Source organism: Myotis lucifugus, unplaced genomic scaffold (assembly GCF_000147115.1).
Source record: "Myotis lucifugus unplaced genomic scaffold, Myoluc2.0 scaffold_1, whole genome shotgun sequence".
NCBI classification, from domain to species: Eukaryota; Metazoa; Chordata; class Mammalia; order Chiroptera; family Vespertilionidae; genus Myotis; species Myotis lucifugus.
Genome location: NW_005871049.1, coordinates 15,840,785 through 15,861,732, shown reverse-complemented (window position 1 = coordinate 15,861,732; position 20,948 = coordinate 15,840,785). Strand labels below are relative to the sequence as shown.

The 20,948-nt window shown below is 41.5% G+C and overlaps 1 protein-coding gene across 4 annotated transcripts in view; it reads left to right on the top strand.

Annotated features, from left to right (window-relative positions):
* The window catches only part of ZNF827 (zinc finger protein 827), a 162,056-nt gene that overhangs the window by 105,802 nt on the left and 35,306 nt on the right, over window positions 1–20,948 (top strand). For all 4 annotated transcript variants that reach the window (XM_006081747.3, XM_014455597.2, XM_023754853.1 and 1 more), the window contains exon 8: window positions 1,145–1,248. In XM_006081747.3, coding sequence (XP_006081809.2) covers window positions 1,145–1,248 — 104 coding nt within the window. The remainder of the gene's footprint in view (window positions 1–1,144; window positions 1,249–20,948) is intronic.

The following is a 20,948-nucleotide window of genomic DNA, read 5'->3' as shown; positions in this document are numbered from 1 at the left end:
CTGATGGGAGATGGGGGTGGGGCTTAAGGGTGTTTCTACCTCCCTCCCTCTTCTGCAGCAGCTGCCTCTTCCCTGTGGCCCCAGCTCCCATTTAAGTCCTTTTGTCCCTATAGCCTCAGGGTGGTGGTGGCCTCCCGCTTTTCCTATCTCTGGCTTGCTTTACTGCTCCCTATGCATTGCCCACCACCTGTGTACCCAGTGCCCTCGATTAAAATTTCCCTGTTATAAGTAGGTATTGCCAGTTCTTAGATGCTGCTGGATACATCAGTATTCTCACATGTGATCACAATACTTATTATGATCACAATACAGTTTATGTTTAAGGCATGGAAGATGAATGGATAGTGTGATTGGGTTAAAACCCTCTGATTAAAAGCATCCAAAGGCTTTGTGCTCACTGTGGCTGTGGTATCAGTGGAAACCTGGCTGGGTGTTTGTGTCCCTGGTTCCAGTCCTAGCTGAGTCACTGGGCGTACTTAGAATCACTCAAGTCAGAGCCTCAGTTTCATGGAAAATGAAGGCGCTCCCGGTATCCTTGCTGGCAGCCCCATTAGCTGGCTTTAACTCCTTCCGAACCAAGACAATTCTAAGACACATCTCCATATCTATGGGGACCATCGAGGTGTCTCCTTCAGTGAAACCGCCCGATTCCAGCCATCTGCCCTTCTAAGGCACACTGATGGTGCCCAGGGAATCAGGTGCCCGCATGTGGGTGAGCCAGGGCAAGCCTATCGCCACTCTGGGAAGAACCTCGGACAGGCCTTTCTGATTCTGATCCAGATGGTTGGTCTTCATTTGGACTTAACACACTCGCAGAACATACAACGCAACAGTAAAATTCAGTGCTCAGCTGTCCTGACTGCGGGCTTAACCGTCTTTCAAATACAATCTGTCATATATTCACCTGACATATAAAACTACCAGCAGAACGTGCATATGGGACTTGTCTGATGTAATATACTTTCTCTGTTTTAAGCACAAGCTTCTTATGGTCTCTAAACACCATTTTTAAAAATGCAGTATCCAGTGTGTGTGTGTGTGTGTGTGTGTGTGTGTGTGTGTGTGTGTGTGTTTGGGGCTGATGCTCTGGGTACCTTAAATAACTTTAATTTACTAAACTTCACTCCTCCTCCCCGACCCCCAGCCCTTTCTTTTCAGAAGATACATTTAGACAATCACCATTCTCCTCCAATTCAAAAGACCTGCTGCCCGGCGACTCTGTGCTCCACGGGAGAATACCAGCTCCAGGTATGGAAACACTGTTGGCTTTGCTTCTACTATTGATCGCTTAAAAAATTACTTTTCTGAAATGTGCGAATTTTCAGATGCTTTCAGTGAATGTGTTGACGTTATTCATATGAAGAAGCCAGGTTTTTAAAAAGAGGGAGGAACTCAATTTCAGCAGCCACAAAAGTTCATTAAGAGGAAATGCAGACGGTGAGAAAGCTCTTCGTCTGCTTCAGCAGCCCATTGTTGTTTACCTGCTGATGTTTCATTCGTATCGGGATGTTCTTAATCTTTGAAATAGCCAAGTGTACCCTGAAGATACTTTGCTTTTCACATTGTCAGTGTTTCAGGGAGGCAGCCAGGAAGGTAGGGGAGGGTGGTGGCCCGGGCGGGACCCGTCAGGACCCCGTGGGGTGTGGGCCACTGCAAAGACCCCTCCAGTTTCCGGGGAGACAGTCTTGCCCCAGATTTCACTCTCCTTAGACTGTCTGCATATATCCATCTAACGCTCCTTTTTGCCATCTGAGCATCAGCACATAATGTCTTACCTACTCTTCCTCTTTCCTTTCCAAGCAAAAAGAAAGATGTGTTTGCTGCCCCCTCATCAACAGCATGACCGTCCTCAGGGCTCGTGGGTGTCCTCAGAGTTATTATGAAATGAGGACATTTGAGAACCACTGCCCTGCAGCCTGTGCTCCTTACTCACCCACCCCCCACCCCAACACCAATCCCGCAGCCAGGAAGCTTCCTGCTGTGGCTACCTTCCTTCCCAGCCACAGGGAGAACTTCAGAAGCTCTCGGTGGCCTCCACACCCATTCCTTTGTCCAGGAGAGCGGTGGGAGCCCATGGCTCGGTGCATGTGCAGGAGGGTCTAGCAGCAGGGGTGTTGGCCGGGAACCCCTTCAAAAATAAGTCCAGGTGTCCTCCGCACAGCCGAGGAGCCGGCTAACAGACAGCTGGAGATCTGAGTAGTGTGTCATTCAGAAAGAGCCGAGCAGCATCTTAGAAATGTTGGCGTGGCCATCACAAGTCATCGGAAGGGATGTCTAACAAACGGTTGGGAAAAGGCAGCTTTGTCGTCCTTCCATCTTGTGATGGCAGATCCATTTCTTCTCATCTCCAGAGAGTCCAGGGGCCGGCCTGCTTTTTAGCTCCACAGGACTTTTCAGTCCAATCACCCTAAATAACACACGCACACAGAAACACATTACCTGACACCCGGTTCCAGGGGTGGAGAGAAATTCCGCTTAGTTGATGTCTTCATTCTCAAACAGGGCTTTTTGAACTACTGTTTACTTCCCACGGTGTCCTTTTGAATAGCCATCTCCCTGGTCCCCAAATTATCGCCCTGCTGTTAAGTTGATGGATTGTGACTTTCTAATGTCAAAATAACTGCCTAGGAATTGCAAGTCGGAATGCTGTTACCCATCCGGCCCGCGCCCGTGATGGATGCACCGGCCCTGCATTGCGGCCTCAGCGTTGGGCTCGGCTGTATTTTAAGAAGGGTTTATGGTCGCGTTACAACTTGACCTCAAAGAGCGATATCAGTACATGTCTCACTGTGGGCAGGTGGAGTTTCTGTGATCTGCTTGGAAGACTTCTATTACGAATGAGATAAACTCACACTTAAAAAGTTAACTTATGTTGAGGGGAAAGCCAGCATAGCGGGGATTTTAGAAATGCAAATGCACCATTCTGAGGGAGAGCCAACCTCTGTCCTTCAAAAAGCCTTTCTTCAGGCAGAGGGTGAGCAAAGTGATGTTTACATTTTACTAAAATCCACAACAGCACGGGGCTTTTTACAAAGAAGCAAGGTGGCCATGCTTGGCAAGTGGCATTAAAATGCAAAAAAGTTAAAAATGATAAGGACAACCTTGTGAGCACGAAGTTCCTGTAAGCTGAAGACATGTTTTGTAAAGGAAAGCCTCAGTAATTTGATCTCATTGTGGAGAAGACCAATCTGAGTTAACAAAATATTGAAGCATGGAGACTTCCCAAGTAAACATTTCTTTCAAGTTCAGACAGTGATGACTGGACATGATACCCCTACTAAATTAATGCTCCCCACTCCCTTACCCACAATTCGGAAGCCCAAAAGCTCTACCAACCACTACTTTTAAAATAAATTACTCGGTGATACAAACGAATGGGAGCCTATTTACAGTCTTTATGTATTAGCCCAAGGGTAGAATTCATGCATTTTATTGCAGAACTATCAACATACTTGATTATAAAGGCCCACTGGAGTGTTGCAAAAATATGCATTGTGCACCATATTATCTTCTTAAAATCAGAACAAGCATGAATCTCAAAGTACATCAGGCGCCAGGGGTCTGGGATGTGGTGGGCCTACATTTACTCTAGTACTCTGCTGAAATGCTATGCTGGGGACAAAGAGATTTGAAGCTAGAGTTGAGGACCTTAGGTTCTGCAGTATAAGAGTCACGAATTCATATAGAAAATTGTGAAAGACCAAGTGGGCAGCACATTGCTGAATCACTGGAGAAGACGTGACAAGAGAGCAGATTCAGTGGGGACACCGCAGCGCGGGCAGCCTTAGTAATGAGGGCCTGGGTGAGAGGGAAGGAGGGGGTGGGGGAGGCAGGTGGGGGAGACAAGGGTGGCTGGCTAGCTGTGCCATGAGCAGGTTGAGTTAAGGAATGACAGTGACTGTGCAGAAATGAGGAGGCCAGGAAGGAGACAGCTGGCTTTAGTGACTAAGCATAAAATAATTTGTGGTTAGTATATCAACAAAAGCCCCAGAGTCCTTAGAAATCTTCTGTTGGGTGCTTTCAACCTTACCATTAAAATATTATTTCTATTCTTTATGTACCTTGCAAACTTCTTTCCACAGATAATCTATAATAGCAAAAGCGTAATATGCTAATTAGACTGTATGTCCTTCCGGAGGACCTTCCAGACAAGCCAGGGCTGCGAGGGAAGCCCGGGTCCCGGGTGCCAGAGGGAAGCTGGTGCCGGCAGCCGGGGGAAGGAAGGCCTACTCTTACACAAATTTCGTGCAAGATAAATGTCAGTCTGGAAAATGATCTCAGGTTCCCAATTAGTAGAGACCGTAATTAATGAGATTACATGGGCCTAGTTCCCATCTAAGAAATCTCTTGCAAATGCTGAGAACCCATAGCATTCGTTCAACAGTATAGATTGGCATATGTTTCTATCCCTTCTATCCATGGGATGAAATTCTTTCCAAACACTTTGGAGTGAGCCATGGGGCGGGGGCGCTGTCCCTCCCAGGAGGCTCACTTAAGGTGAGTGTGCGGAGAATGAAGCAGCCGCGTGGGGGATAGCTAAGTGGGGAGGGTGGGGAGGACCGTGGGCTGTGGAGACATCGAGAATAGCACAGTTAACTAGGCATGTGCCTTCGGCAGATGGTATCTGAGACACACAGCTGCCACCATGCCAGAGAAACAGAATCAACACAAAGCTGCACGGTGCCTTGGCCTCTGGTGTTGCCACTATTTTCTAGACTGACTTTCCTGCAAACCAAAGAATGCTCGAGAGCCCAGACCTAAGGTCTTTACTTGCCGTGAATGTCTTAGAGGTAGCACCAGGAGTCCTTAATAACACGATGGTTTAGAAGCTGCTGTCACCTGCTGGACAGAATACCCTTCAGGCTGTGAAGAGATGCTGAGTGCACCCTGGGTGGTGGTGCTGCCGGTGGTGATTTTGCAAAAAGAAAGAGAAGAACTTTCCTGTTCTGGGGCAGATAGAATCACAGGCCGTGTATAGTTCCGTGCACTTTGTCTAATGCATAGTTGTCTCGCTCTGTGGAAGATCTATGTTAGGGAAGAAAGGTTCTGAGTTCGGGTGATCGTCAGGGCACGGAGGGCGGTGCTTCTGAGTGGACAGCAGACCCCTGCACCTGTAGCTGCCTGTGTCTGCTGCGGAGGGAAGAGTGTCTGTGTGAGCATGGCTGTCACACAGTGTGGCGCTTCCGCTGTGTCTTAGTGTGACTTCTGAAGTCACAGTCTGTTTGCTCTGTTTTAAGCCAAAGCACAATAACACAACCCGTGCGGGTGTGAAGGGAAATGTGGGTCTCCGTGGAATTCTCTCACAGCCCTCGGAGTCACTGGTGCTTCTGTTTGTCATTTCAGATGGGGCTCGGCGTTCGTGTAGAGCATTTCAGCAATTATAGGTGTAAATCCCGATTCTCATTATTTGCCAACTCCTTTTTAAAAGCCCTCTTTTCATTGCTGTTGTTTATAATATAAAAACAGGGAGCAAAGAACCTGGGGAAATTTAGTTCCTTTTAGGACCTGAGATGCCAAGCGGGATCTGATGTCAAATGAAAAAGCTGGTTTGGAATGGTCTGCCTTGTCCCCAGGCCAATTCTTGATCCATTTTCCTCTCTCTGTTCACCCATCAATCTAATAGGAGTGGTACCATGTCATACACTTTTCTGAAATCTAAATAAATGATGCCTTGAATTAGAGTGCCACCCGCAACTGACCCAGCCTGCCATGCTACTGGCCAGATATGAATGACCTCTTTCAGACAGTGGCTTAAAAAATGTGCCCGTCACTTCTTTATAGTAAGACTTCCCAACTCATCCCTCAAGGGAGACACATACAAAGCTGCCCTGGATTACAGCAAGGCATTTTCTTCAATCCTTTTTCAAACACACCAGGTTCTTTTTACATTCAGACTAAGTCACGGATAAACAATAGAACATCGGGTATTATTGGCATGTATCATTTTGTAGCTTAAGCTCCTTTTTGATTAAACAAATTTATTCTGTACAGAGAGGGAAGCTAATAGTTATCAAGGAACTTCTAAATTGTCAGGCACAGGACCTATGCCATCTCATTTAATTCTGTAAACAACTCATTCAGACAGAAGTTATGTTCAATTTACAGATGACTAAATAGAGGTTCAGAAAGATTTAATAACCTTTTCTAGTTTATTGATATGTAATTGACATATAAATAACATTGTATTAGTTCAAGGTACATAATATAATTTTATGCTTATATTGCAAAATGATTACCACAATAAGTTTAGTTTACATTCATCACCTAACGTAGTTATAAATTTATTCTTGTGATGAGAACTTTTATGCTCTACTCTCTTAGCAACTTTCTTTTTTAAAGAAATACTTTTATTGATTTTAGAGAGAGAGGAAGGGAGAGGAAGGTAGAAACACTGGTAAGAGGCTGCCTCCTACATGCCCCCTACTGAGGATCGAGCCCACAACCTGGGTATGTGCCCTGACCAGGAATTGAACCGGCAACCTTCTGGTACACCGGTTGATGCTCCAACCAACTGAGCCACAGTGGACAGGGATCTCTTAGCAACTTTCAAACATACATTACAGTATGGTGAACTTCAGTCACCACTGCTGTACATCAGATTCCCAGGACTTATTTATCTTATAACCAGAAGTTTGTACCTTTTGCAGAGAGATTTAATATCTTGTTCAAAGTCGCAATGTGAGTGAGTGGCAGCACAGGAATTCAAACCCAGAACTGCACAGTACATCTTCTCTCTTTCTGCCCTGTCACAGTGCCCATTAAGTCAGAGAATGCGTCACCAGCGGTGACCACATCTCCCCAGAGTTTGCCCACACGTACCCACATTTGGCATTTGAAGTATTACTGATGGCTTGCCTTTAGTGTGTGTGGTGTGTGCCATTGAGTCAGCTCTGACCCTATGATGAGTGATGGCCCCGATGCCGTGTCCTCAACAGCCCTGCTCAGCTCCTGCAGACTCATGCCTACATCTTCGTTTATGGAGTCAGTCCGTCTCATATTTGGTCTTCTCTTATCCTGCTGCCTTCTGTCTTCCCGGCATTATTGTCTTTTCCAAAGAACCCTGTCTTCTCATGATGTGCCCTAAATGGAACAGCTTCAGTTTTGCCTCCAGCGATGTTTCAGGGTCAATTTGCTGTAGGACCCACTTGTTCGTCTTTCTGGTGGTTCAGGATATCCATAGAGCAATCCTCCAACACCATATTTTAAATGAATCCTTTTTTTCCTATCAGCCTCTTCACTGTCCAACTTATGCCTCTGTACATAGGAATTGGGAACATAGGGGAATGTCTTCTTTTAGATAGGAATTAAAAGTAGTCTAAGACATTTCAAAGAATTTACAAGATAAGAATGTATTGTTTATTTATTTTGTTTATTTATTGACTTTATCTTTTTAGAGAGAGATCAGTTTATTGTTCCATTTATTTATGCATTCATTGGTTGATTCTTGTATGCGACCTGACCGGAGTTCAAACCCACAACCTTGGTGTGTCAGGACGATGCTCTGACCAACTGAGCTACCCAGCCAGGGTTTGTACTATTTATTAATATCATTCTAATTCTGTTCTCTTCCATTTCTATTTTTCTTTCTTCCTTTAATACTTTGCTGTCTGGTGATCATAGTCACTTGGAATGTTTCTTTCAGTTATGAAAGTTGAAGCAACTGTTTATGTTTCTTTTCAGTAATCTTTAATGAATCATTTGGGCCATAGAAATAGCTTCATGAAACTGTCTAAAACCTCCTGGTTAAATAAAACTTGACCCACTGAAGTGAGTGGTGATCTGGTCAGCAGCGGCTCAGAAGAAAAAGTTCTTCACTGGGAGTCAGGAGAACCCAGGTGTAGTCCTGGCCAGGTTTCCAGTAGAAAGAGAATGGGAGATCTCTTACCATCTTCCACATCCCCTCTTTCAAAAGCTCTGCCATAGGTGACACTACTATGACTTCTGCCCAGGTTCTTTTATTTTCTTTGTTCGGCCAAAACTATATGCTAGTACAGGGGGAGATCAGAGTGGAGTCTAGGTGCATTCCCCCTGAATTTCTACCACCCCCACCAAGACCTGGGGAAGTAATCAGGCACCATAAGTGATGCTTGAAAGACACGGTGCTTGGAGTTGAGGGTGGGACCAGGAAGAGGGCACGAGAAGGCCTTCTAGGAAGCTGGACGCTCTGTTTCTTTATCTGGCTGCTGATTACATGCAAATCACCGAGCTGTGTGCTGATGATGGTATTTCTGCATTTGTTAGGGCTGATTGGCTCATTCACAAATAGGTGGGTCTGGATGCCAAGCGTTCACCTCCAGGCCATCGATAGCCCGTGAGCATTCACTTCAGAGACCACGATGGTGCTAACGATGACAGCACTAACGATGACAGGTCTTTCAATTACACAATTTCCCGTTTGCAGGACCATTTCCTTCAGTAGCAGGAGCTCACTGCCCTGAACCAAATGGCATGTAGGTTGATATAGCTGATTCCTGTTGTGCTTCAAATTGAGACAGGATTCTGCCCTGCGTATGGTGTTTCTTTGATATGCCTGCAGTAGGTGAGCTCTAGTCTGTCAGCTGTTTACCAGAAGGAGAAGTTTTCATTGCTATGGACCTTCACGGTCCAGATAATGTAATTTCAGACTGAAAATGGTGGGCTCACAACTAGCCCCACCTGGTCTTAGTGTAGGTGAGTTCCCAAGGGGCGCTACTGATGCCATTAACTCTGTAGAGAAAGGTCTCGCATTAAGCGGTGTCAGCTCTGGGTCCGGTTTAGTTCTTGTCAAAAATATAACTAACTGGGTGTCTGCAGACCAACAGTTGCAGGCTTCAGGCACATGGTTTGTTAAGGGCAGTGACCTTTACAATGGAGACATTTCTATCCAGTTTAGCTGCATCACCTGAGCTAGCTATAGAAAACTACAAAGATTGAGGCGAAAACTATGGTGTTGGCCAAGCCTCCTTATCTCCTCCCAGATAGCACAGGGGTTGAGTCACTGGGTGCTGAAGATAATCATCAACACTTTCATGTTTGTGCTTTGTGGGAAATGGCCTTTTTAAAACCCAGCTTGAGGACTTTGTTTCTCAGATACGTGTTACCCCCTGAGGCTGTGGTCACCTCGCCTGGGAACTCCCTGGGACCAGAGAGGAGTTGCGTGTGCTCACATAAAATATTTTGCACAGCATTTACTCGGCCTCCGTAGTGCCTGTGGTGTGTCGTTACTTTTGCAGACTGTTGAGATAGATGCCTTGAGAATGACTAATACAGTAATAGACCAAACTCTCAAGTATGCCTAATGGATGGTGGAGAGTGTTTGAAAACCACAATGCAGTGAGCCTGACCTCAGTTTGGGACTGGCTCCTTCAATCTACAAGGCCTTTTCCCTGTATACACAATATGTTCTTCCATTCCTTTGCTATGAATTGCATGCAGTTTCTTCTTTGTATTTATTCTTTTTCAGGGCAGCATCTGCCCTCCGGCAACCAGGGGAGGGGGAAAAAGCCATTCCACTTGCAAACTAGACTATCTATTTTCATTCAAATAAACCCATCCTATATTCTCGTACATAGGCCAAATGGCTGCCTCTCCCGCCACGTCACACCACAGCCCTCCCTTGATGTAGCTATTGGAGTGACAGTCAGGAGCTGCAGTTTTGGCCCTATGGTGTGTTTCCTTTAGCAAAGTACTTATCATTTATGTTTTCAATTTATCATTCAGAAAAGAAAGATGTTAACTAGAAGTGCTGAAGGAAGGGTAGTCTTTGCATTTGCTTAATGATATCAGGTTCACCACATCAGCCACTGGTGGTCTTTGAGACGTCCCACACAGAGGTCCCTCAAACTCTTTAAATTCAACAGGTCCCGAGCTAAGTGGCTCATGTCCTCCACCTCCCAACTGTCCCCATACCTTCCGTCCAGAATCCACTAATTAAATCCCCCTGTCGATCCTGTTTTTTCCTATCTTGGTGGATAGCATCATCACCAGCACCCACCATGACCGACCATGAGGTTGGACACCATTTGTCTGGGCTCCCCCCAAAGCAACTATGTTGCTTGTGGAACTAATGTTAAATGTTTTTAAAGAGAGATCTGATAAGACTTTGATTACAAAACATAGTAAAAAAGATGGTTTTTTAATACAGATTAAAATGGATCCATCTATAAATATAAGGTGTGCAGTAAAGCCCTTTCCAAGTATAGCTGGTCTCACTACCATGCTGAAGCTCTCTTTTTAGAATTAAATGGTTTATCTTGACAGGAGAAAGATCACAGAGCTAGTGTGCTTGTGTTTTCCACCTTAAAAACAGATCTGACAACCGCCAGAGAAAGTCTAGGGCAGCTTTTCTGAGGGCAGATGGTAGGAGATGGAGGTAGAAGAAGCCTTTAGATGATTTGGTGTGAAAGTCCAATCCTGATTTTTCATATATAATAATAGACTTCCCAGGCACAAAAAACTCACATTAATCTTATATTAAAAAGCTTGGAATTATTTCAAAAAGAACTGTTTCCCATCTGTGAGCCAATCACTCCATCGAATGAGCTTCTCTTTTAAAGTAAATTATTTTATTGATCCCAATGGGGCAGAAGTTCACATAGGAGTGTCTCATAAGAACTCATGGGACACTGTGTGTGAGACAGATTTGAATTCAGATCTAACTGTCTCTGAAATTCGGGAAGTCCACAAAATGGAAATAGTTCTTTTTCTTTTTTAAAAATTTCTTTATTGATTAAGTTATTACATATATGTCCTTATCCCCACATTACCCCTCATCCCCCCCCCCACTCATGCCCTCAACCCCCTGTTGTCTATGTCCATTGGTTAGGCCTTTATGCTTGCATATAAGTCCTTTGGTTGATCTCTCCCCCTTACCCCCACCCTCCTCTACCTTCCATCTGAGGTTTGACGGTGTGATCGATGCTTCTCTGTCTCTGGATCTGTTTTTGTTCATCAGTTTATGTTGTTCATTATATTCCATAAATGAGTGAGATCATGTGATATTTATCTTTCTCTGACTGGCTTATTTCGCTTAGCATAATGCTCTCCAGTTCCATCCAAGCTGTTGCAAATGGTAAGAACTCCTTTTTTACCGAAGTGTAGTATTCCATTGTGTAGATGTACCACACTTTTTTAATCCACTCATCTACTGATGGGCACTTAGGCTGTTTCCAAATCTTAGCTATGTGAATTGTGCTGCTATGAACATAGGGGTGCATATATCCTTTCTAATTGGTGTTTCTAGTTTCTTGGGATATATTCCTAGAAGTGGGATCACTGGGTCAAATGGGAGCTCCATTTTTAGTTTTCTGAGGAAACTCCATACTGTTCTCCACAGTGGCTGCACCAGTCTGCATTCCCACCAGCAGTAAAGGAGGGTTCCTTTTTCTCCGCATCCTCACCAGCACTTGTCGTTTGTTGATTTGTTGATGGTAGCCATTCTGACAGGTGTGAGATGGTACCGAATTGTCATTTTGATTTGTATCTCTCGGATGATTGGTGACTTTGAGCATGTTTTCATATGCCTTTTGGCCTTTCTTCTGTCTTCTTTTGAAAAGTATCTATTTAGGTCCGTTGCCCATTTTTTGATTGGGTTGTTTATCTTCCTTTTGTTAAGTTGGAAATAGTTCTTTTTCTTTCAATTATTTAAAAGTTGTACATGGCCTTTTCCTCTTGCATGGGAAACAAGTCCCACAGATTTCCTGCTACTTCCTCAGTTGTTTCTTACACATGGAGAAACAGTTTTCCACAGCCCTCAGGCTGCACACCTAAAGTCTTATACCTTCCTCTCCACCTGTACAGGACACAGCAGGGCCAGGCCCTATGGACTCGGAGATGCCCACACACAGCCACGTCTGTTCTCAGTCTCCTATATGTACTCCCAAATGTTTTTGCATTCTGTCTCATCCCAATCTGTTCCTTCCCTCCTTCTATTATGAGCCATTGTAGGGCTTACATGAGGCAAGACTTCCATTAAATACTCTGTTAAGCATGTAAATAAGAAATGAGTTCTCTAAGTTACAGAGAAATACAATGCTCCATGTGGTTTTGTGAACTTGGACCCTGATGTCCCATTCTAGGAATTGACTACAAATAGACTTGAGCAAGTCACACTAAGGTATGTGGACAAAGATTAAGGTATATGGACAAGGGTGCGTTCTGTGGCAAAACACCTGAAAATAAGCTAGGTAGGGGGCTGGTGAAATGAACCATGGGACACAGGATGGAAAATTTCACAGCTATTAAGAAAGTTAATTTTTAAAATGTATTTGAAAAGATGTTCCAGACATATTGTTAGATTTTAAAAATAAACAAAAAGCTGACTGCAGACATGTGTGACATGACCCTATTTATGTTAAAAAACAACAACAACAACACAGGGGTGTGGTACATTTTATGTGCACATAATGGGCTTGCATGTGCCAAGATAATTTCTCAAGAGATAAACTGTTAACAGTGACTACCACTGAGGTGTGAAAGGGACTAGGATGGGCAAGAGAGAGATAGTAAATGAGAGTTATTCTCTCATTTTTTTAGTTTATGTCCCTTGTACTATTTTTTACCATTAATTTACATTACTTTTGTAATGTTTTAAAAGTTTTAAAAAAGTAAAGTGGGATACATATATATTCAAATCACAGTTTTTTTAGAATCTGTCATTTATATATATATGATGACTTGGACCCTTAATAAATAATCTTTAAGTTAAATGAACTACTAAAAATATAGATAAATCCAGGTTGGTGTGGTTTCAGTGGTTGAGCATCGACCCATGAACCAGGAGGTCACGGTTCAATGCCCTCAGGGCATATGTCCCCCTCAGGGCATATGTCCGGGTTGCAGGCTCAATCCCCAGGAGGGGGCATGTAGGAGGCAACCTATCCATGATTATCTATCGTCAATGATTGTTTCTATCTCTCTCCCCTTCTCCCTTCCTCTCTGAAATCAATGAAAACCTATTTAAAAATATAAATAAATAATTAAAAATAAAAATAAAGCAATGGTTCTTAGCCATCTTCCTACAATGAGCTCCTCCAGCTAGATGCCAGAGTTAAATGAGTTTTTCATACAATTCATGAGACTATAAAGTGGTTACAAACCCACATGAATGCTGTGATCCCATGGTTTGTAAAAATGTGTACATACAGGAAACAAATCAGGAAGGGTAGATGGAGAAATAACTGTTCTGTCAGTTTAAATAGGATTTCAAGTGATTTTTACTTGTAAGGACTTCCATTTTTTAAATAAGCCTCTATTATTTTTATAATCAGAAATTATCACTATGCTCCTTTCATTTTGAACAAAGGAGAAACTGTCCTGTATATTCTGGTACTGAATGCTCGACACCAAATCTCTCTGGAAGTTTCTATCATAAAGATACGCGTGGCGCTTTGGACAAGGAGGTCAGCTTCAACAAAACCATATTTAAATGTTATCCCAGAAAAAAAAGAAGAAAAAATTAGATCTAGAAGCATCAAAAAGGAATGAAGATACTTTCAGCTGGAAAAGATGAAAATGTTGGAGGGAAAAAACTTGTAAGGGGTGTTAGCAAAGTAGAATCTCTCTTAAGATATCAAAGTACTTCAGACTAAGAGGTACTGTTTTAATGTCGTGTTATTGGCACCTATGACCATCACGATTTCTCCATCTTCTGTTACATGTACCCTTAGGTACCTTTTCCCCATCCAGTCGAAATGACTCATCCATCTGCAAAATCTAGTTCCCTGCTGTATGTATCCAGGAATGAGTCACTCAGATCAGTTGCTTCTCTTCTAACTTGAATGGAATTAAGCTCAAGAATGTTCAATTGAAAGATTTATGAATGGGTGGGTCCCAGAAAAGGCAATGGTGAGGTTTTCAGGGAAATAGGCTATATTCAAGGAAACAGAATAATTTGGGAGTTCAATAGCTCAGAAGTAGAATAATTAAAAAAAAAAGATTAGGTCCAAATTCTGGCTGTCAGTCTTCACTAGAGCATAGAGGCAGGAATTATTTCATTATATGTGTTTTAGGTAACAACTATTTTGTCTTAAAGGCAACATGACTCATACAAATTATTTTTGTGCTCACTAATTTTTAATGCATTGCTAGGTACTTGCCAAGAGAAAAGCAAAGGAAAATTTTACTCAGGAAAAAGAAAATGTGAACTCTTGCAAATGCTTTTAACATGTAGGCATGCTTTTGGTATGTGAAAGTTATTTTTGAAACTATTTTCGGCCAAATTGTTTTTCATTTTCATGAAAAATGTTAATTTTTAAAGCACTCTGGTCTATCTCCCAACTGTTACTTTTATCACTCGAAAATGTGGTATTTTAAAAATATCATCACTGGTGTCATACTAAGACTTGTCTTGGACTGCAAGCCTTTCATAGTAATTAATTTTTTAAAAAGCATTTGGACGTGAAAAATGAATAAAATGGAAGTTCACCAAAATGCTCAAGGCAGTTGTCTTTGGATGATGATGATGGGAACTGTGGTTGTGGTTTTGGGGTTTGTACCCTCACTTTTCTACGTTCTAGTTTTTTATAATGAGCATGGGACACTTTTATCAAGAAAATGTCAAATTTATTAGAAGGCATAAGGTGTTAAGGAATAAAGATAAGATCCATGATGCTTTTAGTTATACTATAATAATTATTGTGCTCACACACAGAATAGGCCTTCTTCCAAGGTTCCTAAACACAATGAAAAAATATTGGCAGAGTTGTTTTAAAAAAATATATAGGTTACATATCCTGTAAGTTACTAACAAAGAGCTATGAAATCCTCATATGGAAAATATGACCACAGTCGTTTAAATATGAATTTCAATTTGGGTACTTAGAATTGGGTACTAAGCTCACTTGAGGATAATGACTTATTCTTAACCTTACAAGGGAGATTAATGAATTAAATTTGTGCTAGGGCACCAGCTGTTAGAAAGTAACTTCACAGCTTCTTATTTAACGTGATAGTTGAAAATAGTGTTTAATAGAATAGTCCACTGTCCTGTTGCATTGCTCTATTGGTCTCATATCATGTACTTGGGTACAATTAATAAAATAATCACTGCTGATTGAGGATATTTTCAATAGTTTTATCAAGAAATATAATGAGTGTTCACATTTCTGTGGCATCTGTTTAGTTTCCTAATGGGAGAGGTCGGTTAGAAAAAACGGTCTCAGTGCCCAGAGAGAGGTTCATTGACTTTCCCCTCAGATGATCTTCCATCTTCTCCAACAGTGTCAGAGGACACTGAGATGTTATGAAGTGGAAATTAAACATAAGAGGATCTGAATGTCATTATGTGTTTGATGAGCAGTGTGAAAAGCTATATTGTGAGGTGCATGAACCACTGGGGTGAAAAGGAAGTTCATTCCTTCATCCAACAATTACTTATTGAGCAGCTACTATATGCCAGGTACTTTTTAGGTCCTGGGGAACATCAATGAACAAAACAAAGTCCCAGTTCTAATGGGGTTTACACCTAGGGAGAGAGGCAGACAATAAACAAATAATTATACAGTGTGCATATAAAATATATATATATATAACTTCATAACATTATAAGATATATATAACACATTTTCATATATAATATGTAACTTTATATGTATATATACTAAAACATCTTGAAAAAAAACTAAGCAAGGTAAACAGAGGGATTGGGAAGGGGCCAACTAAGAAAGTTCTCCTAAAAAGGTATAATTTAAGCAAACACCTATAGCAAGTAAGAAGCAAGTGATATCATGATGTGTGGGTTAGAGTGTTTGTTCTGGGCAAAGGGAGCAGTAACTGCCAGGCCCTGAGGTGAGGATGGGCGTGGCTTCTTGGGGAAGTGACTGCAGGAAAGGAGGTGAGGCTGGAGGGGAGGGAGGGAGAATGGCTTATAGGGCCCAGGACACTGGGCTTTTATGGCAAGTATGCCAGAAAACATTGGAATGTATTGAGTGGAGAAGTGACATGATCTCACTTCCATTTTAAGAAGTTAATCTGACTCTTTCTTTTTTAATATTTAAAGCCCTAATAAAGTTCCCTGAAAGGCTTAATAGAAACAGAGAGGCCCTGCATAAAGATAAGAGAAGCAAAGAAAGTTAATTTAATTTGCTGGGTATTATTTTTATAGTGGATATAATCGGTGCTATAATTAATTATTGATGGTGAGTGTTGCCCAATATTACCTCATTTAATTTTTCTTTCTATTAAGTTATAAAAGAGGAGTTACATCTTTACTTTATTGTGCTTAACTAAAAGTGTGGGTTGTTGTTTTTTAACTAGTTAAAAATAACTATTTAGATATTTAGCTGAATATTTGAGGAGGGGGAGTCTCCAAAGTTCATCTCAATAACAAAATGACTCAGAAAGTCACAGAACTTGAAATCAGAATTTTAAAAATAACGAAAAGACAAATTCATTCTTTAGGATTCATTGAAGGAAAGAGAGCATCTTCATGAGAAATGTGGGTTCGGCTTCACAGGAGTGCTCTAGCATCACTTACAAGGTGCTGTGTCAAGGAGCTATGAATCATCAGTAAAATTGCAAATTACTCTAATTGGTGCTTTCCAAGCCATCCTAGAGGCTATTGTGTGTTTAGCCAGTATTGTCATTGAAGAGGTGACTGACAATCCTAAAACCACTAGTGATGACATTTTACAAATGTTCTACCAAATTATATTGTATAAGACAGTAACATCCAGTTATTTACAACAGAATTCCTAAGTATTTGTTACATACATGCATTACTGACAATCAAAAAAGTTCGTGCTTGCTGGTACATATCATGAATCTTTTGGAGTGAGGGGTATGCCTTTGTGCCATTCTCGGAAATAGTACTTAATAAGGGATTTCTTTGCCTCTCATACTTAAAAACACTACCCAGTTACTAAGTAAGGTGATCACCACCACTGAAAGTCTCAGGTTCAAGATCACCTTTCGGCTATCTATATCACTTCCCATTGATCTCCAATAATCCTCAGATGTTGAAATAACTTTTAAAAAATATCTTGTTATCCATAGTATCTGAGGAAATGTAGATTCTTCATAGACTTTTCGAGACTTGCATATATAAATACATTGTTCGGCTACATTTTTGTTTTAAGTGATTTTTAGCCACCAGAAGAGAGTAGTTGATTATCTAGTCTAGACCTGTTAGAGTACCATTCTTTAGACAAGCTGTTCAGAGGCAGTTGGCTGAGATAGGAGTGAGATAATATGTTTCAGTGATAAAATAAGAAGTCCACTCCTTGCTGGCAAGCTGTGAGGTTGACTGCTTAATACAGAGCTAGAGAGTGAGTCTGAATTACAGTTTCCTCCAGGGTGATGCAAGCTTCAAAATTCACTGGGGTAAAGGGTGAGCTGGAGAGAGGAGAAACCTTTACAAGTGGGCCACTTACATCCATTTTCGTGTGTGTGTGTGTGTGTGTGTGTGTGTGTGTGTGTTCATCTCCTTTGGCATGTGCGAGCAAACTGGTCAAAATCTCTAAAAAGGGTTTTGCTATTTGAAATAGAAATTTTCCCTTCAGACATTTTATAGTTTTTTAAAAAAGTTTTTAGTTGACTAATTAATGGTTCCTTAGCAGTGGTGGCTTATTTTCAAGCACACTACATATTAGAAAAAGTTTTAACAAAAAGAAATGAATTTAAGGGAAACTGCATCCATCTTAAGAAACTAGATTTCTTTTATGCATAAATAACCCTGGGTGCTTAGTCCACTGAATGCATCTATGTCATCTTTATTTTCTTGGGGAACTGGGCGTAAACCTGCAGTTAGACCTTTGGGAAATCTTACTGGCTCAAGCTAAATGATATTGCTGACTCTGATGTTCTTAGAATCTTGGGGAATCCTATAAACTGATAAACTGATTCATAAGGAATCCTTTGATGAGCTGGAAAAACTTCATGCTGCTCAGAACGAAGGCAGAGAAGACGTCTCACGAGTCAGATTGTGTGATTGACATTCTCAAGATGATGATATTAACTGTTCTTAAACTCTATCCATGACAATTTCTAAATCCCGTTGCAAACAGCTGAATTCTAGCATGGCTGCCTTTATTTGTACAATTGAAGAACTAGGAGTGACCCTGATGCAGTGTGCTAGTAAAGAGATAATTTTCTTACCCTTCGGAAGGTGGTAACCAGCTTGGGCTCATTTTGTTCTAATTGCTGAGTTTGGGTGAGATGAAAGAGGTTTCTAAAAGAAGAAGTTTTAAATCTGTAAAAGGATATTTCTTACTTTAGGTATTGGTTCTAATAGACTTGGACTCTTGAGATACTTTATCATAACAAAGTAGATGGAATGATGTACCAAGTTAGTGGCTTTCAAACTTTTTGGCAAAAACCCAGAGTAAGTTTCATGTGTTTATATATGTGTGCATATATGTTAAGTGACAATGTAAAATACATATAGATTGTTGATAAATAGGTAGGGAGGTAAGTAGACAGATAGGAATTGAGGTCAATGAAACAATCTTTACACATGTATCATATCTGATATTTTTCTAATCTATCCTATTTTATTTCACCCTTTTCTTTTCTTAATGCTGGTTGAAACCCACTAAGTTTATTTCGTGATGTGCCAGTGGCTCACAACCAGAAATGTGAGCATCACTCGGCTAAGGGATAAGGATGCCTAGAGTCCTCTCCCACCTTTGAGTTATCTTTTGGCAAATGCAGATGACCACCTTGGTGCCAGCAGCTCTGGTTTTGACTCAACAAGCTGGTTTGTGCCAAACACTCTATGGATCCAAATTTCCATTCTTACTGAGATGATCGGATCACTCCCAACCAGACCTTTGAAGCTGTGCCCACAGCACTAAAAACAAAGGAAACAATTGGAACCAAACCCTTGCCCTGTGTGGGCTGGGAATCTTCGCTCTGTATCTCAGCAGGAAAGAGAAAGTAACGATGTCTTTACATTTAAGTGAATCTCACTGAAGATCAAATATCTCTGAATTGCTTCTCAAAAATCTTATTAAAGTAATGGCACAGTGAAATTAAGTGGGAAGGAAAGAAGAGAGTTTTTAAGTTCTGCATTTAGACATTAAGTGAAGTCTTTAGGTCCTTAGTATCTGAAATTCATCTTCGGTCTTGCACTTTCTTGGATACAGGTAACTATGACAGGGCCCCGCCTTCGTTCTTTTTCAGTGTGTTAGCTAAAGTTAAGTGGCCTCCTCTCCCCAATAAGTTGCCTTTAATTTTCATTCATTCATTCACTCATTCATTCATTGTAATCCTCACCCGAGGATATTTTTCCATTGATTTTTGGAAAGAGGAGAGACACAGAGAGAGAGAAATATGGATATGAAAGAGACACATCGATTGGTTGCCTTTTTCACATGCCCGGACCAGGAGCGGGGATCGAGCCTGAAACCAAGATACGTGCCCTTGGCTAGAATCAAACCTGGGACTCTTCAGTCCGCAGGCCAACACTCTATCCACTGAGCCAAACCAGCTAGGGCTAATTTTTATTTTTGAAAATAATCTCTTCCTATGAATGGCAGATCATCTTTGCTGCTGTCCCCCTTTCCCATCTCATCCTCCCCTATGAATGGTAAAATGTACAGATTGAAATAATGGAGTGTTTTGGTTGTTGGCAATGATGGATTGCAGCAATCAGCTAAGCTTTTAAAAGCATGTGTATTAAAAGGGAAGAGAAGAGATGTCTTGGTTTCCACCCACTCCAGAAATCAGCAACGAGAGAATTTTCTCAAGTAAAATCTAATGTTATTTCCACCCCACCCCATCATCTGCTATGTTGATGAAAGTGAACATCAAATTGATTGGCTTCCCATATCCTGACCATCATTAATTATGCCAAAGGTGCTGGGGACCTTCCCATTGCGTGCAGGGATCGGAAAGAAATGCAAGGTGACAGCATTTCCTCACCCTGAGTCCCACCTCAGGACAGGTGACGGGCCTGACGTATCTCTTTCCAGTGCACGTCTCCCCCACTCTTTCTAATAGGAAAGAGATTTTAAAGATATTATTTGCTTTGAGTGAGCCGATTCCGTGGAACAAAGGAAAGTCTTCATCGTCAAAATAGATCTATGCTAAGGATTATGGGGGATACCACGGTAGGAGACCTTGACAGGTGGGGCTAAAAAAGCTTACACATTTGAAAATGCCTGCAAATAATTCTCACTTATACATATATAGTATCTAAATGTCTGAAAATATGGTGCCAGCAACATAAAAAGGCTAAAGGAACTGGAAGCTCCTCTCAATTCTGAAAGGGTCAAATTTTCTTCTATCATTAGTGTTTCTATAAAAGAATCCTATTCATACATGGAGGAATTTTTTTTAACTTCACACAGGCAATTATTTCCATCTGAACCTCGGCTAGAGGAAGTTGGACTAATAGTTAAATGTGCTTGGAATTATGCCTGTGACTTTTTTACTACCCCGTGAATTTTCTTATTGAAAGCTCAGTGAACTCCTTAATTAAAAAAATACGAATCAGCTCATGCTCCTTGCCCCTGGTAATCACCAGGGCACCACTGCCCTAGAATGTGTATGAAGGGCCTACCTGTCTGTATCCTGCTAGAATTTAAATAATATAGCCTCTGCTTTCTCAGAATTTTCAAACTAGGACATGAGAGGTGAATGGTTCTCAATGAGGGGGTGGGGAGCGTGTTGGGGGTTGCCCCCAGGAGGCATTTAGCAGTGTCTGGTGATCGTCAATCATCATGTTTGGGGTACAGGTACTGGCACCCAATAGGTAGGAGCCAGAGATGCTATTAAACATCCGGCATTGCACAGGTCAGTAGTGCTAACGCTGAGAAACCTGCCTCAGGACCAGATACACAGATTAAATGGCATTGCTTCAACTGTGTGTAAACATGTACTTCTGGAAATTTTTCAAGTTTTTAAGTTACAGTTTGGTCAGTTAATAGCTCTATTAACACTTGTACTTAATTCATAATACATACCGGGCAAATGTGACACTATTTCAGTATAATCGTGGCCTGAAAAACAAGCATCGAGCAGGACAGAAT